This window comes from Sorex fumeus, unplaced genomic scaffold (assembly GCF_029834395.1).
Source record: "Sorex fumeus unplaced genomic scaffold, SorFum_2.1 ptg000029l, whole genome shotgun sequence".
In the NCBI taxonomy this organism is placed as follows: Eukaryota; Metazoa; Chordata; class Mammalia; order Eulipotyphla; family Soricidae; genus Sorex; species Sorex fumeus.
The window spans coordinates 357,192-381,864 of NW_026606086.1; the positions used below are offsets into that span (position 1 = coordinate 357,192).

Here is a 24,673-nt window from a genome sequence, read left to right on the forward strand (position 1 = left end):
AGAGTTTGAATGAAAAATGTAAGCAATTTTATTTCTAAAAATGAGAATGTAAGATGAAAGTCTTCAGGTCTTGCCAAGACTCAATCAAGGGGAAAGGCGGGTCACGAAAACAAAATCACTCACAAACCTACGTTTCTTCTGCAGGCACCTGGGCAGCGGCTGCCACTCCTCGAAGTGGGGACCCGGGAGGATGTGCAGAAATTCCTCGATTCTGCGCCAACCAGGCCGGGAGAGCAGCTGGGCCAGCCGCATGCTGAGGGAGGCATAGCCGAGATGTCCGTGGGGTTCTGCGGAGGATTCGAGAGGGACACCTGGAGTCAACCAACTCCTCTCTGCCCAATGGGCCATGGGATCTCTTTTTGTTTGTTTCGGCGGAGGCCATACGCTGCGGTGCTCAGGGCTCCCTCCTGGTGCTGCACTCAGGGATCACAACCTGGGTTGGCCGCATTAAAGGCAAACGTCCTCCACGCTGCCATCCTGGATTTGACTTTGGGGAGGAACACAGTGTGCTCCAGCCTACCCTGCTCAGCCCTGCCATCTCCACCCTCTACCCAATTTCCCAATCTCTTCTCTCCTTCTCTCTCTCTCTCTCCCCCCCACCCCCGCCCCTACAGCTTTATGGATCAGACCTGGTGGTGCAGAGCTGAAGCATGGCTCTGCCCTCTTCCTTCTGGCCTGGCAGTCAGGAATCACTGCTGGCATGCACCGGGACCACATGGAAGGCTGGGAGTGAGTCCAGGTCAGCTGCATGCAAGGTAAGCGCCTTACCTGCTGTGCTATCACTCCGGCTCCCCCAAATTAATTTTTAGTGTGAGAAATGGACACAAAACGAATTAGGCTATAACCAGATCCCACAGCCACAGGAAAATAGAAAAGGCAGGTTGGTGGGTCCAGGTACTGCGACAGCCACATCCTGCAGCACTGGGAGACCATGTGGACGGGAGGGAGCCCAGGGCCCACGCAGGCCACACCTGACACTGCATGGTCCCTGCCAGGGATGTGGAGCTCAGCAAACTGTGCCTTGAAGCCACAAAAGCTAACGCTCATATAGCCTGAGACCTCAACAATAGCAAATCAAGTGTAAAACTTTTCCTGGGTCCAAGCTATACAGTGTGGGAGGCGCTTGCTCAGTGCCCGGCCTCCCCACAGAACCCCGAGGCCTGCCAGGAGCCAGCCCTGAGCACTGGCAGCAGGAAAGGAGGGAAATGGACACCATGACGAGCTCGGAACTGGAACAGTGAATGCCTGACACTTCTTATCCATAGCTTTATAAGTCACGGTGAGGAAATAAAAAATTGAGGAACAAAACCCAAGTGAGACAAAAGCAACTTCAGAAATACAACAACCATGGGGTCAGAGTGACAGAACAGTGGCGAGGTGTTTGCATTGCATGCGGCCAGCCTGGGTTCGATCCCCAGCATCCCATGTGGTTGCCTCAGCCCACCAGAAGTGATCCCTGAGCGCAGAGCCAGGAGTTAGCCCTGAGCACCTCTGGGTGTGCCTCCCCTCAAAAAAAAAAAAAACCAAAGAAAAACAAATACTGATATAGTGGAGATAACTCCTAAAAAAGATGAAATCAGGAAATCCATCCTTCAAGAGAAAAAGTGATTTTTAAAAACTTCCCCCAGAGTTAAAAAATTCAGCTTCTATCATTTTACAGATTCAGGTTTCAAAAGTGAGCTGAACCCAGAATAAAGGAGCAGCAGGAGGGCGTGAGGTGCTAAGGAAGCTGGGGGCCGGGGACTGTGCTCTCATTATCACTCGCTGTTCCAGCCTGCTTGGGCTGAACCCGGATTCCCTAGATGCAGGAGCTAGCGGAGATGCCACCACCGCCAGTGGCTGGGAGGAAGGAGGGAGGGACAGGTAGTGCAGAAGATGACTGGCAAAGGACCTGACACCAGGAGAGGGCCTGGCACCACCTTTTCCCGGGCGCCCACAGCCCACGTGCCGCCTGGACCCAGGCCCCAATTACATCAAAGGCGGCCAAGATGACCTTGGCCTTCTTGCTGAGCACAGCACCCACGGCGTTGAAGTTGCGGTCTCGGATCTCGACGTAGAGCTCCTCAGCTGAGTTCAGCGGCAGCTTCTTGGCCTCTGTGGGCAGTTCCTGCCCATCACCCTGCCTCTTCGGGACGAATTTCTCGGGTGGCAGCTTTACATAACCTGCACGGGAGGGGACATCCCAAGTGAGACTCCAGAGACTTCCTGTCAGGGGAGAGCACTGGGCTTTGAGTCACTAGATGCGCACGAGCGTAGGACGCTCACACTTTGGGGGGGCTTGGGGACCATATGAGGTGCCGGGGAATGAACCCGGGTCTGCAAGGGACAAGGCAAGTGCCCTACCCACATTACTATCTCTCTGGCCCTGGTACGCCATTTTTAGAAGACATTATCAAGCTGATGTGTTTCCCCCTTGCATCTTCCCCTTCATTCCGGTATTTATTTTCCCTTTCCCTCCCTTTCTTGCTGAGGCTGAGGGTCGCACACTCTAGGTGGTGGTTACACACTTGGGGGGGGGTCCCCACTCGGCCTGCCAGAACTCCAGCCATGCCCAATTTTCCCTATTTCCAGTGAAGAATATGCCATAGGAAAAACATCCGGTTGAAAACTCACATAAATCAATGCTTTTGGGTCTACAGATTCTCTTAAGGGACTAAGCATGGAGAAACCTCACCCCACAGAAGAAAGAGACAGAGTTCTGGCCCGGGCGCCCCTAAGAGCCAACCTGACACTTTGAAAGAGAAATTGTTCAGAAGTGCTCCCTGTCATAAAGATAGTAAACAAAACATATAAAATCATATTTGCAAACAAAACACAACCTTTCAGAAAGAGACAATATTTAAAAAAAAAAAACTTCGGGGGCCCAGATAGATAGTATAGTGGGAAGGTGCTTCCCTGGCATCAAAGAGTCAAATATGGACCCCTGAGGACCCCCAAGAGTAACCCCTGAGCATCACCAGGTGAGGCCCCAAGCAAAAACAAAAGCAAAGCAAACAAATAAATATGTGCTGAAAATAACCAGTAGGAAACAGGCTGGGAAGGGCGTGTGGGAGAAACAGAATTTCCCGCACACCCTGTGCCCAGCCCTGAGGTCACACTGAAGAACCTCAAGAGTTTGAATGAAAAATGTAAGCAATTTTATTTCTAGAAAATGAAAATGTAAGATAAAAGTCTTCAGGTCTTGCCAAGACTCAATCAAGGGGAAAGGCGGGTCATGGAAACAAAATCACTCACAAAGGGCTAACTGGAAAAATGCAGTGACAGACTTGACTAAGGGTGGAGTGGCCCTGCCTTCCACTCTCAAAGCTTCCTCCACAGCCACAGTGAATTCAGGGTGGGACGGGCACAAGGACAAACATCGAACAGCAGCAGAGAAACACCAGAAATCAACACATTTAAGGACAATTCATTTTTGAGAATTCAGTAAGGGCAACAACAATTTTAAGCCAATTTGTTGGAACAGGAGGGTCTCCATAAGCAAGAGGAGCAGCGGCCCGAGAGACAGCACAGGGGAAGGCGCTGGTCTTGCACGCAGTCAATCTGGGTTCTAGCCCCAGCACCACAAATGGTCCCCGAGCAAGCGCAGGAGTGATCCTTGAGCACAGAACCAGGAGTAAACCTTGAGCACTGCTGGGTGTGGACCAACTCCCATCTCTCCCCAAAAGGAAGAAACTGGACACTTCCAGGAATCACTAAAATGCCAGTGTGAGTGTCACCATCACAAAAGAGGCAGAAAGGAGTGTCAAGTTCAAAGGGCAAACACTGAACTTACTCTGAAGGCGCCCTCCGACTCCATGGAGAGAAGGTCCCCGTCGAAGGGAATGAGGTCCAGGCCGTACTCCTTCCTATGGATGAAGGAGCCCAGGACGCCCAGGTCCTTCAGCCGCTGCTCACACAGCAGGCTACGCCGGGGCACAAACAAAATGTGGAAATCTCTTGTGGGGCCACGTCTGTCTTCACTGCAAGAGAAGGACTGTGCGTTGTCCCAAGGCCCCGACGCGAGGACTGCTCCCCAGGGCCCCACGTGTGCCTGACAAACAGTGGGCTCTAAAGAGACGCTTATGAGCTAACCCCCCACTACCGACTCAGCCCAAGTTTCTAGTTTTCCTGCTCTCTTGATGTGATGCTTTTTCTGGAAACCGCTGACCTGTGCTCTGCCAAGGGGCAGTGCTGTTTTCTCTCGGGTCATTGATGGGACATGCAAACTCTCAGGGTTGGGGCTGGAGCAACAGCACAGCGGGTAGGGCGTTTGCCTTGCACGCGGCCAACTCGGATTCGATTCCCAGTTCCCAGCATCCTATATGGTCCCCTGAGCACCACCGGGGGTAATTCCTGTGTACAGAGCCAGGAGTAATCCCTGTGCATTGCCAGGTGTCACCCAAAAAGAGAAAAAAAAAACAAAATCCTCTCAGGGTTATTGCAATGGACATCTGTTTCTTGCCGAAAAAAAAATGTTTCTATTTAATCAAGCGATGTCTCTAGGAAAATAAATGGTGGCTTCACACCGTGCCCGATCTTGCGCAAATACCCCGCATGCTTTTAAGTCCGTCCGTAGGGGCCACGTCGATCAAACGTAATGCAGACTGGGCTGGTGCACTTCCTCCATAGATGCTGCAGCATTAAATTTTAGTCAGCTTCGTCTGACTTTGCTTATGAAATTTGAGCATATGGTATTCAGTACTTGAAAAAGAACCACTAGCTGTTTTTCTTTTTATAAAGAAATCTGGGTCCTTCTACTGAGACAGGCCGGAGCTCTCTACTGTCCTGAGATAGGGGGTTTCTGTGGTTTGCCCTGCCTCCACGAGCCCCAATCCACAAAGTTTCCCATTCTCTATTTATAGTTTTTGGGCCAAACCTGCAGGTGCTCAGGGATAACTCCTGGCTATGCACTCAGAAGTCACTCCCGGAAGACTTGGCGACCACACTGGGTTCCGAGGATCTATCCTTGTCTGGCTGCAGAGTATCCTACTCCTGACCCCCCATTCTCCTCCGACACACTCTCACATCTGTCCAAAGATCCACTTCCTAAAGCGCTGGCAAGCAAAGGTGTCCTGATGAGCACTAAAACCACTAGAGGAATGATTCCGTATGGACCATGCATCAGCTCTGAGATACCTAAGCACTTAATCACTTAATCACTTTACTTCCCATTAGTCGGCGATTTGCTCGAGCGGGCGCCAGTAACGTCTCCATTTGTCCCTGTCGCGTGCTAGTGTAGCCCAATGGCATCTGTTCGCTCCGGGAACATGAAGGGCCTCAAACCGATCGTTCATGATCTTGATGAAGAAGTCTGACCATCTGGAAGGTGGGCGGCCACGCGGTCTTTTTACATCCCGTGGAATCCAGTCGGTAACAGCTCTAGTCCAGCGGTCGTCTTTAAATCTCATTACGTGACCAGCCCATCTGATTTTCGGCACCTTGGCATATGAGACAGCGTCCCTGATTCTTGATCGTCGACGGATGTCAGAACTCCGGATTCTCTCTCTCATTTGAGTGAACGTGATATTCCAAGCATAGCTCTTTCTATTCTTCTTTGGGAGACCTGAATAGCGTTCTCATCTTGTTTGCATAGGGCCCAGGTCTCTGACGCATATGTTAATGCAGGAAGAACAGTGGAATCAAAGAGATGTGCCCGGAGCCAGAGGTTCTTCGTCCTCTTAGCTATTTCTTCGACGTTCTTGAAGGCGTTCCAAGCCGCTCTCTTCCTCCTGCGCAGCTCGGGTGCCAGGTCATTTGTCATGTTGACCTCTCGACCTAGGTACACATAGCTGTTGCATTCGGAGATGGTCGTTTCATTGAGAGCGAATGGGGCGTCAGGAACAAGGTTGTTTCTCATAAACATTGTCTTCGTAAGATTCAGCTGTAGTCCTACCTTTCCACACTCACGGTCAAAGTCGGCCAGCATTTGTGCCGCTTGACTGATGTTTGGTGTTATTAAAACAATGTCATCAGCAAAGCAGAGGTGGTGTAGTTGCCGACCATCTATCTTCACTCCCATTCCTTCCCATTCCAGTCGTCGCATGATGTTCTCGAGGGTGGCACTGAAGAGTTTCGTTGAAATGGTATCACCCTGTGCAATCAAGCCAAACGGTCCTGTGAGATACTCATCTCAAACTATTGCCTGCGGGAGACAGAAGCGTCCCGTTCTTTTAGTAAAAGCAATTTCAGTAACGGCCAACAACAGTCATTTGCAAACTCTGGACAAACAAAACTTGCAGTTAGCAATAGCTGACCACACTCATATTCCGTGGCCTGATGAAAAACAGCGTCAGGGCAAGGGGTGCTACTGGCCACGGAAGCACATTCACTGTCCTCCACAAAGAGTGTGTATGCAGTGTCCTGGGGTCAGACTGGGGTCATGAACCCCGTGGGTGAACTGCCAAGGAAACCGTTCAACCCAGCATGTAACAGGCGTCATATACTCCAGCGTCAATCAAATGAAAACCTCTCGTGTAGGTATTCCATAGGTATCTTAATTCTGAGAGAGTATTTGGAAAGCTGGGACAGTGTCATGTGCCCCTGAGAGAGTCAGGCCTCCAGCTGACCTTTGCCTCTACCTAGGCAAGGATGGTGTCACTGGGGCCCATGACGATTGCCAAGCGGCCTGTGAGCATTTCGCCTGTGCGACACCAGGGTCCTTTTTCCTCATTTGGCGTAACTGATTGCGCGAACCGGGGAGGAACAGGCAGCTGGGAGAAGTGGTACCCAGGGTAGCATGCAGCGCCACCCCACACACGGGGACAGCGGGGAGTGCCTGGACGCGGGGCAGAGATGGACTCGAGTCGCCCCCCGTTTTCCTTCCCAAAGCCGAGCCGCAGGGGCGGGGAGCGCAGCGCTCCCTCTCTCTCTGGGCATCCGGCACTTGGGGGCGCCCCCGGACCCAGAGGCCGCTGCCCGCCCTGGCCCTCAGCTTGCTGCCCGCGCACATGTCCAGGAACTCGCGCAGCACATTCAGGTTCACCCGCCTGCCGGCAGGTGCGCGGCCTTGGCGCCTCTGGGCCCCGCCGCCACCTGACGCCACGGTCACATGAAAAGAGTGACATCACACCCCTTCATGTCCCACCGTCCCATTAGGGGGGGCCTGGGGTGCGCCACCGAGCCAGGGCACAGGCCGCCGAGACTCAGCGCTCCCGGGGGCTGTACAGACACCCCAGACCCCCAGCAGAGCCGGGGCACAGCGCTGCCTCTGCTCCCTTGGAGGGACCATCCCAGGAACCTGGGGGCGGGGGTTTGGGACGAGGGCGCCCTGGCGTCATCTCCCCTGCACTGCCAGCTGGCCTTGCGAGGGCATGTTCCCCGCCCCGCACCCCCTGCCCCGGCTCCTGGGAGCGGTCTCAGGGGGTCCTCGGGTTCCCCTGGCCATCGCTGGGTCCTGCCCAGTGAGGGACCGACCAGCAGCCCCAGCAGGCCGGTCACTGGCTCGCGGCGCCCTCTGCTGGCCGCCGTGCAAACTGCACAGGTGCCGGGTCCTGCCTGGCGCGGGGGTCCCGCCCACCCGCACCCAGCAGCGCCTTGCTCAGGCCCACGTCCCCGAGTCCCGGGGGTTCCCTGCCCGCCCCTCGGGGGCCGGCCCGTGGCTGCGGAGCCGCAGGAGGGGGCGCTGCCCGCGCAGCGGTCCCTGGGGTGGCCTCCGGCCGGATGCCCGAGCTCCGTGGCGCCAGGTGGGTTGGCGGGGGCCGGAGCAGGGCTGGCGACTCCCGGCGGGCGACCCCAGGCGCCCGTCTCCCCGACGCGGGGCAGACCCCAGCCCCCGGCGGCCGCGGGGAGCGCAGAGCGCGCGAGTCCTGGGGCGCGGGCGCGGACCCCCGGCGCGGGGGTCTGAGTCCGGTGGCGTCTGTCCGCGGGGGGGGGGGGGGGGGGGGCGGCTGGACTGGAAGGCGGCCTCGGCGTCCGGCCCCTCGTGCGGGGCGGGGCAGGCGGGGGCTCCTGGCGTGCAGCTCCGGGACTGGCAGTGTTGGGCTCAGGCTTCGGGCTCCGCATCTCCCTCGTCGGGGGGCGCCCGGCCCAGCGCGGTCCAGGAGATGGGGGTCAGCGGCGGCCCAGACGGCCAGCACGTGCCGGCAGGGGGCTGTCCCCGCTGCAGCGCCCCCGCCGCAGACTCACCACGCACCCCCACGCCTGCTCGGGGTGCCCTCCACTCCAGGTGGGAAAACCCCCAGCCCACTGAGTCTCCTTGGACCTGCCGGCCACGGACTGCTGGTCGCAGGTCCTGAGGGTCCTCACGGCCCCTGGGGCCTCGACTTCCCTTCCTGTGCCAGAAATCAACCCAGAAGAGAGGCCAGTGTACAACTGCCCTAGAACCTATGCTCAACGGCTCCCAGGACTATTGCGGGGGGAGGGTCCCAGATGCTTTGATGCTTGCAGAAGTTTAGTGAAATTTTACTGACTGTGAGGGAGAAAAGGTCTTTCTTGGGGGTGGGGGCAGAGGGAGAGGCCCAAATGCCCAGGTGCGTTTGCCTGGCACATGACCCAACCTGAGTTCAATCCTTGGCTTCCCATAGGGTCCCTGAGCTCCACCAAGAGTAATTCCTGAGTGCAGAGCCAGGAGTAAGCCCTGAGCACTGCTGGGTGTGGTCCAAAAAAAGGGTGTTTGCCTTGTAAGCGGCCAACATGGCGACCCGAGTTCGATTCCTCTGCCTCTCAAGAGCCCGGCAAGCTACCAAGAGTATCTCGCCCACACAGCAAACCCTGGCTAGCTACCTGTGACGTATCATATTCGATATACCAAACACAGTAACAATTGTCACAGTCGAGACGTTACTGGGCCCGCTCGAGCAAATCGATGAACAGTGACAGTGACAGGGACTGTTGGGGCCACTCCTGGCAGACCCAGGGGGACCTTATGGGGTGCCGGGATTCGACCCCGAGTCTTCTGCACGCCAAGCAAGTGCCCTGTCTGCTGTATTGTCTCTGGCTCCCACACGCTTCTTTTAAAGAACCAAGAACATGGGGGCAGAGAGGCAGCACAGGGGTCTGCGCCACATGGTCCCCAAGCACTGCTGCAGCTGGGATGGCCCCCGCGACTCGCCCGCCCAGACTACAGCAGGGGCTGCAGGCGGGCCCCAGTCCAGAGGACCCAGGTCACCAAGGTCTCTGTGACCCCCATGCGGAAGCAGAAGAGCCCCCAGCTCTGACCCCAGGGCCCCATGCCCCCTCATCTCCCACCGTCCCACTAGGGGCGCCGGGGGTGCCCCACCGAGCCAGGGCACAGGCCGCCGACACTCAGCGCTCCCCGGGGGCTGTACAGACCCCCCAGACCTCCAGCAGAGCCGGGGCACAGCGCTGCCTCTGCTCCCTTGGAGGGACCCTCCCGGGAAGCTGGGGGCGGGGGGACGAGGGCGCCCTGGCGTCATCTCCCCTGCACTGCCAGCTGGCCTTGCGAGGGCATGTTCCCCCACCCCCACCCCGGGTCCTGGGAGCGGTCTCAGGGGGTCCTCGGCTTCCCCTGGCCATCGCAGGGTCCTGCCCAGAGAGGGACCGACCAGCAGCCCCAGCAAGTCGGTGAGCGGCTCGCTGCGCCCTCTGCTGGCCGCCGTGCGAACTGCAAGGTGCCTGGCCCTGCCTGGCGCGGGGGTCCCGCCCACCCGCACCCAGCAGCGCCTCTCTCAGGCCGCGTCCCGGGGGTTCCCTGCCTGCTCCTCGGGGGCCGGCCCGTGGCTGCGGAGCCGCAGGAGGGGCGCTGCCCGCGCAGCGGTCCCTGGGGGGCCTCCGGCCTGATGCCAGAGCTCCGTGGCGCCAGGTTGGTTGGCGGGGGACGGAGCAGGGCCTGCGACTCCCGGCGGGCGACCCCCGGCGCCCGTCTCCCTGACGCGGGGCGGACCCCAGTCCCCGGCGCCCAGCGAGGCGCACCCCGAGGCCACGTGACCTTCTTTACTGGGGGCAGCGGCGGGCGGGCCGCGGGGAGCTCAGGGCGCGCGAGTCCTGGGGCATGGGCGCGGCCCCTCGGCGCGGGGGTCTGAGTCCGGAGGCGTCTGTCTGCAGGGCCCGGGCGGCGGCGGCGGCAGGACTGGACAGCGGCCTCAGCGTCCGGCCCCTCATGCGGGGCGGGCGGCGGGGGCCCCTGGCGTGCAGCTCCGGGTCCGGGTCCGGGTCCGGCGGCGTCGGGCTCAGGCTTCGGGCTCTGAGTCTCCCTCATCAGGGGGAGCCCGGCTCCGCGCGGTCTAGGAGATGGAGGTCAGCCGCGGCCCGGGCGGCCCGTTGACAGAGCACATGGTCCCCAGCGGGGCCTCAAGATCACTCCTGTGCCTCAATCCCTTCATCCAGCAAGTGTGGAGAACAGAGGAGGGAAATCACACAACGCGCTTCACCTGCACTCCACCTGATGGGGCGGCAATGCTGGTGCCCGTCGCGGGACTCTCTTTTTATTTTTTTTCTTTTTGGGTCACACCCAGCAATGCACTGGGGTTACTCCTGGCTCATGCACTCAAGAACTACTCCTAGTGGTGCTCGGGGGACCATATGGGATGCTCGGGGGACCATATGAGGTGCTCGGGGAACCATATGGGATGCTCGGGGGACCATATGGGAGAACTGGCGTCAGAGACAGCAGCGCTGGTGCTAAGACTTCGGGGCGACCCCTGCCCGGGCAGCCCCTGGACATCGCGGGTGGGGCGCAGAACATTGGTTTTTTTTTGTGTGGTTGAAATAAAATAAAGGGAAGGGACCAGAGCGACAGCGCAATGGTTATGGCGTTTGCGTTGCACACGGCCGACCCGGGTTCGATCCCCAGCATCCCATAGGGTCCCCCAAGCACCGCCAGGCGTAATTCCCGAGTGCAGAGCCACAAGTAACCCCTGAGCACCTCTGGACGTGACCCCAAAGCAAAATAAATAAATAAAAGAAACAAAATAAATAAAGATAAAATTGGTCCTCGTCCCGCTTAAAAGTCTCACCTTCAAGGGCTGGGGATAGTACAGGGATTAAGGCATTTGCCTGCAGGCGGGATATGCTTCATATGCTTCAGCCCCTGCAGCCCCCCAAATAACGCTGATGAGTTTGGGCCAGGGAGAGGCGCCAAGCTTTGGAAGCTTCTGGAGCGTGGGAGCTGACTCCCACCACAGCTGCCAGGTGAGGCTCTGCCAGAACCGCTCACCAGCCCACTGCACTGCTGCTCGCTCAAAATTTCAAGATTGACTTAAATTTGTTTTTTCTTTTTAAAAATGTTATTTTCTTTGTGAAATTTTTAAATCCTAATGAAATACAGAGTTGATCATGGTTGGATTTCAGTCATATCATGTCCCAACACCTGTGCCTTCACCAGTGTACATTGCTCACCACCAATGTTCCCAGTCTCCCTACGCCCCCAGGCAGGCAAGGCACCTCTCTCTCCCTCCTCCTTTCTGCAGTGCTCTCTCCATTCCCTCTCTCCCTCTCTCCTCTCTCCCCCTCTCCCTGACACACGCCTTTTGGTTTACAATGCAGGGGGACCTTATGGGGTGCCGGGATTCGACCCCGAGTCTTCTGCACGCCAAGCAAGTGCCCTGTCTGCTGTAGTGTCTCTGGCTCCCACACGCTTCTTTTAAAGAATCAAGAAATTGGGGGCAGAGAGGCAGCACAGGGGTCTGCGCCACATGGTCCCCAAGCACTGCTGCAGCTGGGATGGCCCCCGCGACTCGCCCGCCCAGGCTACAGCAGGGGCTGCAGGCGGGCCCCAGCCCAGAGGGCCCAGGTCACCAAGGTCTCTGTGACCCCCATGCGGAAGCAGAAGCGCCCCCAGCTCTGACCCCAGGGCCCCATGTCCCCTCATCTCCCACTGTCCCGCTAGGGGCGCTGGGGGTGCCCCACTGAGCCAGGGCACAGGCCGCGGAGACTCAGCGCTCCCCGAGGGCTGTATAGACCCCCAGCAGAGCCGGGCACAGCACTGCCTCTGCTCCCTCCTAGGGACCCTCCCGGGAAGCTGGGGGCGGGGGGACGAGGGCGCCCTGGCGTCATCTCCCCTGCACTGCCAGCTGACCTTGCGAGGGCATGTTCCCCCCACCCTTGCCCCGGCTCCTGGGAGCAGTCTCAGGGGGTCCTCGGGTTCCCCTGGCCATCGCTGGGTCCTGCCCAGTGAGGGACCGACCTGCAGCACCAGCAGGCAGATGAGCGGCTTGCCCCGCCCTCTGCTGGCCGCCGTGCGAACTGCAAGGTGCCGGGCCCTGCCTGGGGGGGTCCCGCCCACCCGCACTCAGCAGCGCCTCGCTCAGGCCCGCATCCCCGCGTCCCGGGGGTTCCCTGCCCTCCCCTCGGGGAACGGCCCGTGGCTGCGGAGCCGCAGGAGGGGGCGCTGCCCGCGCAGCGGTCCCTGGGGGGCCTCCGGCCTGATGCCCGAGCTCCGTGGCGCCAGGTTGGTTGGCGGGGGGCCGGAGCAGGGCTGGCGACTCCCGGCGGGCGACCCCCGGCGCCCTTCTCCCCGCGCGGGGTGGACCCCAGCCCCCGGCGCCCAGCGAGGCGCACCCCGAGGCCACGTGACCGGCTTTCCTGGGGGCAGCGGCGGGCGGGCCGCAGGGCTCGCGAGTCCTGGGGTGCGGGCGCGGTCCCCCGGCGCGGGGGTCTGAGTCCAGAGGCGTCTGTCGGCGGGGCCTGGGCGGCGGGGGGCGGTGGCGAAAGGACTGGACGGCGGCCTCGGCGTCCGGCCCCTTGGGCGGGGCAGGCGGGCGGGCGTGGGCCCCTGGCGTGTGGCGCGGGATCCGGGTCTGGTGGGGGTGTTGGGCTCAGGCTTCCGGCTCCGCGTCTCCCTCATCGGGGGAGCCCGTCTCCGCGCGGCCAAGGAGATGGGGGTCAGTGGCGCGTGGGCGGCCCGCACCTGCCGGCAGGGGGCTGTCCCGCTGCAGCGGCCCGCCCCAGACTCACCACGCACCCCTACGCCTGCTCAGGGGCACCCTCCACTCCAGGTGGAAAAACCCCCAGCCAACTGAGCCTCCTAGGACCCGCTGACCAAAGACTGCGGGTCGAAGGCCCTGAGGGTCCTCACGGCCCCTGGGGCCTCGACTTCCGTTCCTGTGCCAGAAATCAACCCAGAGGGGCTGTGTGTGTGTGTGGCATCACGCCCAGCCGCTGCCAGGCACAGCCCTGGTGGCCACAGGGCCACGGACTGGCCCCACAGCAGAAAATCACCAAGATCAGCCCCACAGCCCCTGGGGCACTGCTTATGACTGTCCCCACAAAAGGAAGCAACTTAAGAAGTTATCCTTCAGAGCAACTGGTAAAAAACAAACCGGAAACACCCCCATAATCATGAAAGAGCAGGAAAACGCTTTGTTGTGTGGAAATGCCTCCATGTGTGGTCCTGTTCTGCTTCCATGGCCGCTGTCACTGAGCCACGCATTCACCACTGCAGTGACATACACACTAACACACACACACACACACACACACACCATCACAATCCACTCTGCGATAACCAGCTTGGCACACTGGACAGACAGCACTGTCTGGACTCGGCCAGCACTCAGCTGCTGCAGGGCTCTGTGTCCGCAGATAGACCCCATGCAGTTAGCTGCATCCCTGTCCTTCCAGAACGGGGCTCTATCCCCAGGGCTGTTTCCCCAGCCCCCGCCCAGGGACACTCCTGAAGGAGCCGGAGTTACCCCTCTTGCGGCCTGGGACTCCCTGTTCTGAAGAAAAGACACAATCACACTGTGGGAAACTTCTCAGACTGTATCCCAGCAGGAGCTACTCCCGGCTCAGTGCTCACTGGATGAGACAGGAGCGCGGATGGAACCGAGTGCTGGCTGTGCACCTGGCACTAGCCCCGTGAGCTTTCCTAGCCACCACTCAGATCTGAAATGCTACAGAATCTAACATCTGGGGCCAAAGCCCCATGACCTCGGACCCAGGCACCCCTCAGAAACGCTCTATTCCTCACGCCTCCCTGGGCGGCCCGAGCAGCGGGGCTGCACACCGCATGGCCCTCTGCACAAGGCCTTCGCCTCAGTTTCCCCGATGATGTCCTGGCTCAAGCTCACTTTAACCTTGGGCTGAAAGTCAGTGCCTGACATTTTCAAGTATTCTGACTTACACACAAAGGCCGCACCTTCGAAAACAGACACTTTTGAGATTGATTTTACTCAGCTAACCTATTAGTAAATGATGTCACTTCACTTACTGTTCTGGATGCCATAGATTTCATGTTCCTAGGAAAGAACATATACAAATGGTGAACAGAACCCCTAAAGCTTAGCAGCCGACCCTAACTCAGACATCACTGCAGGCAGCCAACCCGGGTTGGATTGCCGGCCTCCCACACCGTCCCCAAACACCACCAAGAGTCATTCCTGAGTGCAGAGCTAGGGGTAAGTCTGAGCACTGCCAGGGGTGGCCCAAACAAAACAGACCAACAACAAAAACTCAGGTGTTCTAACACTCCCACTCCAAAGCACAGTAGACTTTAGTGTTGAGTCAGAGAATGCAGGGGTTACGGTACATGCCTGACACATGACTGCCAACTTCGCCCCCTGGCACCACAAGGGTCTCAAGCATTGCCATGTGCATCCCAAGAGAGGCCTGGGATATCCCTGCCACCAGAGCGCCAAGCCTCATCGAACTGCTAAGAATCACCAGCAGGAGGTGCCCCGGGGCAGTGCTCAGGAGACCCGGGGCCAGGGAGATAGTACAGTGGGTAAGGTGCTTGCTTTGCATTCAGCTGACCCGGGGTTCTATCCCCAGCATCACATACTGTCCACTGAGCACTGCCAGGAGTGATCCTAAGTGCAAAGCCAGGTGTAAGTCCTGAGCACTGCCTGGCACAAGCCCCCAAATAAAATTCAAAACCACTTTAGGATAAAAATTTAGATTCCCCAAAGCCAGGTGTATAAATTCAGGCTGAAGTAACCAATCCTGTGTCTGAAAAACTTGGAACCACATGAAGTAACAATCAGAAGACATGCCGCTCCGTCAAGGAGAAGAGGGGGGTGCACACCCACCCTTGAAAGGTCCACTGAAGGCTCCTATGCTGCCCGAGCCCCTGAGCTGCTTGTGCCCATGTAGCCGAGCAAATGCGGTGCCCGCAGCTCTCCTTGAGATGGGGACTTTTGTGCTTTCCTTTCTAATGTTGGGATGTGTGTAGGGGCTCTCTCTGTCTTTCGAGAAGCCCACGGTCTCTCCTGAAATGTTACTCTCTCTACGCTCATCCTCTTCCTAAAGGTCACCAAATAAAATGTTTTTTTTTTTACTTCAAATAAATAAACAAAAGGTCCACAGAAGATAAAACATTTACCACTCATAACAGCGTCAGTGATTCTAAAAACCAGACAGCTCTGCACACCACTTACTCCAGAAGTGGAACATCATATTACTCTTGCTAGAGTCCAGAATGACAGTTTCAAAAAAAGTAATAATAACCAAAACCTTTTTACCTTTAGAAGTGAGTACTGTGCAATCAAGTCAAAAGGTCCTGTGAGATACTCATCCCAAACTATTGCCTGCGGGAGGGAGAAGCATCCCATTCTTTTAGTAAAAGCGATTTTAGTAACGGCCAACAGCAAACAACAGTCATTTGCAAACTCTGGACAAACAAAACTTGCAGTTAGCAATAGCTGACCACACTCATATTCCGTGGCCTGATGAAAAACAGCGTCAGGGCAAGGGGTGCTACTGGCCACGGAAGCACATTCACTGTCATCCACAAAGAGTGTGTATGCAGTGTCCTGGGGTCAGACTGAGGTCATGAACCCCGTGGGTGAACTGCCAAGGAAACCGTTCAACCCAGCATGTAACAGGCGTCATATAATCCAGCATCAATCAAATGAAAACCTCTCGTGTAGGTATCCCATAGGTATCTTAATTCTGAGAGAGTATTTGGAAAGTTGGGACAGTGTCATGTGCCCCTGAGAGAGTCAGGCCTCCAGCTGACCTTCGCCTCTACCTAGGCAAGAATGGTGTCACTGGGGGCCAGGACGAATGCCAAGCGGCCTGTGAGCATTTCGCCTGTGCGACAACAGGGTCCTTTTTCCTCATTTGGAGTAACTGATTGCGCGAACCGTGGAGGAACAGGCAGCTGGGAGAAGTGGTACCCAGGGTAAGCATGCAGCGCCACCCCGCACACGGGGTGTGCCTGGACGCGGGGCTGTAATCGTCCTGCTGAGAAGGACTCAGGTCACTCCCATTTTCCTTCCCAGAGCCAGGCCACAGGGGCGGGGAGCACAACGCCCCCTCTCTCGGGGCTGCCGACTCTGGGTGGCGCCCCCAGACCCAGAGGCCGCCACCCGCCCCGGCTGTCAGCTTGCTGCCCGCGCACATGTCCAGGAACTCGCACAGCACGTTCAGGTTCACCTGCCTGAAGACAGGTGCGCGGCCTTGGCTCCGCTGGGCCCCGCCGCCACGTGACGCCACGGTCACGGAAAATAGTGACATCACACCCCCTCATCTCCCTCCATACCGCTAGGGGCGCTGGGGGTGCCCCACGGAGCCAGGGCACAGGCCGCCGAGACTCAGCGCTTCCCGGGGGCTGTACTGATCCCCCAGACCCCCCAGCAGAGCCGGGGCACAGCGCTGCTTCTACTTCCTCCGAGGGACCCTCCCGGAAGCTGGGGACGAGGGGACGAGGGCGCCCTGGCGTCATCTCCCCTGCACTGCCAGCTGGCCTTGCGAGGGCATGTTCCCCCCAGAACCACCCCGGCTCCTGGGAGCGGACTCAGGGGGTCCTTGGGTTCCCCTGGCCATCGCCGGGTCCTGCCCAGTGAGGGACCGACCAGCAGCCACAGCAGGCCCGTGAGCGGCTCGCGGCGCCCTCTGCTGGCCGCCGTGGGAACTGCACTGGTGCCGGGCCCTGCCTGGCGCGGTGTCCCGCCCACCCGCACCCAGCAGCGCCTCGCTCAGGCCCGCGTCCCCGCGTCCCAGGGGTTCCCTGCTCGCCCCCCCCTCGGGGGCCGGCCCGTGGCTGCGGAGCCGCAGGAGGGGGCGCTGCCGGCGCAGCGGTCCCTACGGGGCCTCCGGCCGGATGCCCGAGTTCCGTGGCGCCAGGTTGGTTGGCAGGGGCCGGAGCAGTGCTGGCGACACCCGGCGGGCGACCCCCAGCGCCCGTCTCCCCGCGCAGGGCGGACCCCAGACCCTGGCGCCCAGGAGGCGCACCCTGAGGCCACGTGACCTACTTTAGTGGGGGCAGTGGCGGGCGGGCCGCGGGGAGTGCAGAGCACGGGAGTCCTGGGGCCCTGGCGCGGCCCCCAGGCACGGGGGTCTCTGTCCGGCCCCTCGGGCGGGGCGGGCGGGGGCCCCTGGACTGTGGAGTTGGGTCCGGGTCCAGCCGCGGCGTCGGGCTCAGGCTCCCTCCTCTGTGGGCGCCCGGCTCCACGCGGTCTAGGAGATGGGGATCAGCAGCAGCCCAGGGGGCCCACACTTGCCGCAGGGGGCTGTCCCCTCTGCAGCGCACCCACCCCAGACTCACCACGCACCCCCTCGCCTGCTCGGGGGCGCCCTCAATCCAGGTGGGAAAATCCCCAGCCCACTGAGCCTCCTAGGGCCCCCCTGCGACGGACTACTGGTCACAGGCCCTGAAGGTCCTCATGGCCCCTGGGGCCTCGACTTCCCTTCCTGTACCAGAAATCAAACCAGAGAGAGGCCAGTGCACAACTTCCCTAGAACTGATGCTCAATGGCTCCCAGGACTATTGTGGGGGGAGGGGCCCAGGCTTTGATGCTTGCAGAAGTTTAGTAAAATTTTACTGACTGAGGGAGAAAAAGTTTGCCTGTGTGTACATGCCAGAACCAGCGTATCATTGTGTCCATTTGAATTTAAAGAAACAAGTTAATAACTTTGGGAGATGGAGAACAGAAAGAAAAAAAGAACTTGTTGCAGCCCCACCCCACACCCCCCAAAAAAGAATTCTTTTAAACACCTAATCCCAGGAAGAAGTACTATTTCTTGAATAAATTATTACCAAGCAATGACAACAATTAAAACACACACAAAAGGACGTGTGTGGGGGAGCACAGGGTGGGGACGGACGTTCAGTCAAGACTGGGCAATGCCACAGCCTGGAAAGGACATGAGAGGGGACAGAAGTGTGGCTCGTGGGATGCATATTGGGAGAGAGACAGAGGTGCGTGTGAAGTGGGGGATCTCATTAAAGTCTGGGGTCCAGGACAGCAGTGGATGTTCGTGTCCTACTCAGTGGTTCGAATCTGTGTGCCTTGGGGATGGAGGGAATGTGCACCCCTGGGAGAAGCTGGGAGGGCCACTGGGTATTCCCTCCAACCCACCTTGCGGCAATGGGTCATGCATGTTTAGATCACATGCTCTGGGCCATAGCACCAGTGATGCGGGCAGGTGACACATTGAATGAGGCTTAACTTACAGCAACAAGCCGAGTCTCTCTGGTCCCCGTGTGAGTGGGTGAACGAAGAGCATGTTCCGAGGGTCAGATGCCTCCGAAAACTGAAAGGAGGAATCGGAGACTGAGGCCCACGTTAGAAATGGCAGAATGTATGTCTGGTTAGTGAGACCCAAGATACCCGCACACACATTACAGAATTCTCATGGGTTTACGGCAAACGGGAATTCTCACAGAGATGAAAAGAGAAGTGTGTATTTCTCTCAGCGCCTGGCTCACACTTACACTCCAGATCATTAAATAGAAAGCAAAGAATCTGAGACTAACAGAGATCTCCTGAATTCAACACCCAAGGGCTGGAAATACACCGGAAAGGGTGGACTTCTGTGCAGTTAAGCTATTACATGAGCAACACCTCGCTAGGGAATAGGATCTTGTTTAGGTGGAAATAAGAGCGTTTTAGTGGAAAGGAAATCTCTGATGCGACCCTGTGGGTCAGGAATCTTGACTTTCCTATGGCATGTGTTTGGGGCTGGGCTGGGGTCTACGCTTCACAGACAGGAGAGCTGGGTTGGTCCCCAGCACTGCATGGTCTCTGGAGGCAGGAATGACTGAAGAGCACTGTGTCCCCAAAGCAAAACAAAACAAACTTACTTGGCAACTGATCCCACCATAAGATTATTTTAAGAGTTCCTTCCTCTAAATCTAACACATACTTAGAAAGTCTGATTTTAAATGTTTATTCAAAGTGAAGGGGTTTAAGGAGGATGCGCAGAGTCTCCTGCCCCCACGCCGGGCTGTACTCGCCGGGACCCCTTGGAGGGGAGCAGGTTGAGTTTCCCTCCGCACCCCGACCAGGGCTCCGGCAGGTGAAGACCTCCACAACCAGCCACCACCATCCTGAGACCACTCTCCACAGGCATGAAGGTACTGGCAGAGGAACAAAGGCATGCGTGTCCTGGGGCTGAGATCTCCAAGCCTGCTCAGATTGGGGCTGAGCATCCTCCACTCAGATCCTCCATATTCCTGTAGGCAGGGGTTACACCCACCAACTGCCCCCCTTGTGCCCTGTAATCCCATCAACGGCCAAGACCCAGAGACTATAAAACCCAGTTCCCGGAAGCATCTTATTATCTCATTCTTTCTTTGGACAAACTGGCAGGCTACCGAATGTAACCTGCCGACACGACAGAGTCTGGCAAACTCCCCGTGGCTTACCCAATATGCCAAATACCAGTAACAATGAAGAGGCTCATTACACTAACCCTGAAAGAGCCTTGAATATGGCACTTTTTAAAAAATTCTCAGGGCTAGGTCAAAGGAGACATTACTGGGGCCTGTTCGAGGCAATCGACGAACAACAGGATGGTTGTGATCGTGATCGTGAGCAGATTCCAATTTTTTTGGGGGGAGGGGGTCAGACGAGAGATCTCTGGGGATCCTCCTGGTTGTGCACTCAGGAAGTACTCCTGGCAGTGCTTGGGGGACCATATGGGATGCCAAGGATCGAACCCAAGTTGGCCGTGTGCAAGGCAAACACTCTCCACGCTGGAATGTCGCTCCAGTCCCACATTCCCATTCTTTCATCAGGACTATCCAAATAGCCTGAGCCATCAGCTCTGAGACAGGAGGAGAGGGCAACTTCCTTGGCGTGTTCCTGACACAAGCCTGGAACATTGCACAATCACCTGGCAGCCTTTCCTCGAGTGGGCACGTGTGGCGACCCCTACATGGACACGGCCAAACAGACCCCGGCAGCTGCTCCTGCTGACCAGTCCTCACGGCTTATTCCTTTAGTCTCTTCTCAGCTCTGATTTCTACTGTGCAATCCACAAGTGGCTGGAGGACATCGGGCCTCTTTACCGATGCCCGAGTCACAAATACGTGGGCCCCTTTAAAGCCACACGCTTTAGATTTGGTGTCATGAGCAACAGAAGAGGGAGGAGAGCCGGAAGGGAGGTGTCCGGGGCCAGAAACCTTTCCAAAGGGATCACACTATCCAGATTCTTTCTTTACGACTTTCATAAGAAATAAATCTCAGTCATGATGCAAATGCCTTAAAGTGTTACTTGGCAGCCTTTCAAAATGCAAAAAAACAAGAACCAAATATTAGAAACTAAAAAAATATATGAAATTTATTATAACGTGGATAGAGTTTATTTAGTCTTTCCATCAACGACACAAAGATAGAGCAAAGGAAGCAGGAGTGGGAGGAAAAAGAGAGGGTGAGGTGAGCACAGCAGCGCGCGAGCGCAGAGACAGCCAGACATCAGCACCCACAGTGAGCTCAAGACCGCGGAGGCTGCCTCCCGGACACGCAGAGTTCCTGACCAAAGCCCGCACCTGACATTCTGGTTCTGGTATCTGTCCTTGGCCATAAGGGAAGTGGGGTGCGCCGAACAGGACCACCCCGCCCCCGCTCTGGGCTTTAGCAGTGGTCGGAGCAGGGCAGGACTGGCCCTGCCTTCCGCAGCTGGACCTGTTTTCAACCTGTCTGAAAACCTAACTTGGAGACAAGCTCCCGAAAGAAACGCTGACTTTCACAAAGTGCAGAGACACACCTTTGGCACACATCGCGTGCAGCTAAGCTGGAGATAACTACAGTCTGGGGAAAACCCGCAGCAAACCCAGGGGCTGGGTGAGTGTAGGCGACGTCCTCGCTCAGAGGCAGCAGTTCTGCGCCTCCATGTGGGAGCCCAGGATGGAGAGAGCCTCCGCCATCAGGACTGCACGCCAACAAGGCCCTTGGGGGCAGGCAGCGGTTTCTGCATGAACCCAGGGAAACTGGACCTAAACCCATCTAGGCTTTCAACCTGAGAGCAGAGCAAATTCCTTTTAGCAATTGATCTACCATCACACTCAGACCTACATCTGAATCCTTTACAATCTCTACCTGGTGATGAAGATCCTGGGATTAGCTACAATTGAGTTGTCTTCAGATTTCTGAATCAGACACAGCTTGCCATGATTAATGAGAAGAAACAGTTCAATATTTGTTTTAAAATTTTTTAATAGTTTTAAATTTTTTTACTCCCACAAAAGAAAAATAAAGTCATCATTTGTTCCTTAGATTCACTGAAAGTTTTTTTCCTTTGGGGTGGATGGGTGCACACCTGGCCATGCTCAGGGTTTACCATGGCTCTGGGCTCAGGGTACCACATGGGGTGCCAGGGATTGAACCCAGCTCAGCTGTGTACAAGACAAGATAGTACCAGTTCTACGACTTCCCCAGCCCCTGAAAGAATGACTTTCCATGGATGGCTGCATAAACTTTCCTGGGACATAGGGGGAGAAGGGGAAAAGAGGTGATGAGACAGCAGAGGGAAATGGACAAGTGGTTAACTGGGTCATTTATTTTTTAAAATTTATTTATGTATTTATTTTTGCCGGGGGTCACGCCCGGTGATGCACAGGGTTACTCCTGGCTCTGCACTCAGGAATTACTCCTGGTGTTGCTCAGGAGACCATATGGGATGCTGGGAATCGAACCCGGGTCGGCCGCGTGCAAGGCCCTACCTTGCTGTGCTACCGCTCCAGCACTAAGTTGCATGCCAAGACGAGTGTCTTAAAAAAACAAAACCAAAATGAAACAAAAAACTGCTTCCCGTTCTGATGGATGGTTCCTCCTCAAGCCAGGGGCGCCAGCCTTGATTCTGGGGGGCTGTGCTTTGTGGGGAGCGCGGGGGAGGATGGGACTCTGGTGTCTGTGTGCCCCCAACTTGGGAGTTGTCTCCTGCAAATAGCACCAGGGATGAACCGACCATTTGGGACCAGCTGTGGGGAGCTGGGAGGATGAGCAGATGGAAGGACCTGAGATGGGAGGCAACCGTGGACGCGCAGCAGACCCAGGCAATCGCCACTCAAGAGTACAGAGGAGGGGGTCTCCCCGCAATAGAACAGACGGTGGGGGTGGGGTGGGGGGTGCGCTGTGTCACAGGGAATTACAGCACAGTAGATTTCATGAGAAACGCATTTCCCTTCCTTGTGTCCTCCATCTTCGGCAGCCTGGCAGTGGACTGGCCTTGGGGATACTCCTGGCTCCTTGCTGGGGGCTGGGTGGAGGGAGGGAACTCTGCCTCCTGCAAAGCCTGTGCTCCCTGTGGCCCCAGACTTTAGAGCAAAGCTCAGATATGCTTAGGCCCATCTGCCTTTTTCCTTTCTTTTGTTTTGGGGCCACACCTGGTGATGTGATGGGCTTCCTCCTGGCGATGCGCTCAAGGATCACTCCTGGCGAGGGGAGGGTCCACCTGGGATGCCGGGGATCAGGGATCGACCCTGGGTTGGCCTCAAACAAGGCAAGTTCCCTGCCTGCTGTGCTATCCTGCACTTCCCCTATTTGTGCTTTTCATTCTGACTTTCGTTTGCATTTCTGCAGGAAGTTCAAATTCTGGGCTTATCTGCCCCACCTCAGTTCAAGATTTTTTCCATCCTGTTGAATTAAGTCTTTTTCTCCTGATACTCTGATTGAAGTTTTTGTTCTCCTGTACAGACAGACCTGCTGGTGGCACCATACCCCCAACCCAGTGCTTCTTATGGTTTACTCCTGCCTCTGCACTTAGCGATTGCTCCTGCCGGGCCACAGATGACTGGATGGGATTCCTCCCATTGAACCCAGATCAGCCACATGCAAGGTAAGAACCCTACTCACTGTACTACCTCTTTAGCCCAAGATAAACACTTTTAAGAAAATGGCATACAGGCACAGAGCAATAGTTGAGCTGGTAGGGCATTTGCTTTGGCCAATCTGGCTTCAATCCCTGACGTTCCGTATAGTCTGCCCAAGCACTGTCAGGAGTGATTCCTGAGTGCAGAGCCATGAATAAGCCCTAAGACATCACCAGGTGTGGCACAAACATAAAGAAACAAAAAGAAATTGCTGTATCAGAATTCCATTGTAGAAACTCTTTGACTTCTTTGACTCTATAGTTCTTGATTGCTAGCCAAAAATCTTTTATAAATAAACCGGAGAATAATCAGGTAACATTGGCAAAAAGAAATAATTTTATTCAAGTAGATATAGAACATTGTTTGCTGAAATTTTAATACTGCTTTACATAGTTTGTGAAACAATTTCAATCGTGTTTATTACTCAAAATGTCAATGGATTACAATCTTTCACTGGTGAGACACTTGATAATCTCCAGAGGAAAATACATCAAAAGCATATATACAATTATAGCAGTTCTTATAATACATGTAGCCCTGATGGTACATTATTTATCACGTTTAACAGAACTAGAAAACATTCAAATGAACATAAATAGATTCAGACTGGATGATAAACTTCTGATGGTTCAGGTCCTTCATTTAATTTTTTTCTGATAAGAAAATCCAAAATTATTAATGTTGAATTTCTCATCATACATTCATCTAAAAACACAATGGAAAAAAAGTAAACTTTGTAAAGACAGTAAATTGGTTATTGTAGGTGTTTCACAAGTAGCTTGCTATCTAACCCAGGAATTGCTGGAGATTTCTGCACAGTGCAGAGAATGAGGTGGCCAGGCCGAAGTTGTTGTTGTCGTAATTGTTGAGGGCGTCCCCGTTCCCTTTGAGAGCCGCCTCAGACATCATCTCCACTTTCATGTTGAGGTCCTGATTCTTTTTTTGGAGGTCCACAATCACGGAATTCAGGAAATCAATCTGTGTTCAAGGAGAGCGTGAGACGGTGAGCCATCTGCGGGAGCCATGGGAGCCCGCCACAGAGGAGGCTGGGCCCCGCTTCCAGTCCCCGAGCCAGGGTTTGAGGCAGCCAGAGCTCCCCTTTCCCTTCCTGAGCGCAAGCTCCCGGGTGCCCAGGGAAGACCCCAGGAGGAGATGCTGGTACCCCTCGGTTCCTCTCAGAGCAGGGAGTCAAGAGGGGTCTTCCCTCTCCTACAAAGCCAAACTCACTTCTTTCAAATGAATGGGGGGGGGAATCCCACTTTACAAAAGTAAGCATGACTGTAGGCACAAACATTCATGTTTCACTTGAAAACTGGCAGGCGCGTTGGGTCTGAGTGACAGCACAGCGGGAAAGGTGCTTGCCTCGCACGCAGCCAACCCAGGTTTGATCCCTGGCATCCCATAGGGGCCACCGGAGAGCAGCCAGGAGTGATTCCTGAGTGCAGAGCCAGGAGGAATCCTGGAGTATCGCCAGGTGTGGCCCCCAAAGAAAGTGTAAATAAAACCAGAAAAACAGACTGATTCTTTTTCTCCCTCAGGGCAAGTTCTGATGGCCAGTCTCTGAGAGTGCCCAGGCCATCCCACACTAGAGCCAAGGAACACAGATCTCTCTTCCTCCAGCTGAAAACAAAAGAAAACAAAACAAAACATGGAAATGTTCAGTTCCCAACAAGCCCACACAGGGTCCACCTGCACAGCCCACATGCAAAGTTCACTTCAGCCCACAAGTGCCCTCCAGGGCCACTGGCTGTTAAGTACAGA

At 56.3% G+C, this 24,673-nt stretch overlaps 1 protein-coding gene across 1 annotated transcript in view; it reads right to left on the minus strand.

Annotated features, from left to right (window-relative positions):
- Positions 1–1,798: 1,798 nt before the first annotated feature.
- Positions 1,799–24,673, minus strand: part of LOC130024562 (CAP-Gly domain-containing linker protein 1-like) — a 39,450-nt gene continuing 16,575 nt past the window's right edge. Inside the window, 3 exon segments of the mRNA XM_056115279.1 lie at positions 1,799–1,839; positions 1,945–2,163; positions 16,185–16,251. Of these exon segments, the coding sequence (XP_055971254.1) occupies positions 1,799–1,839; positions 1,945–2,163; positions 16,185–16,251 (327 nt within the window).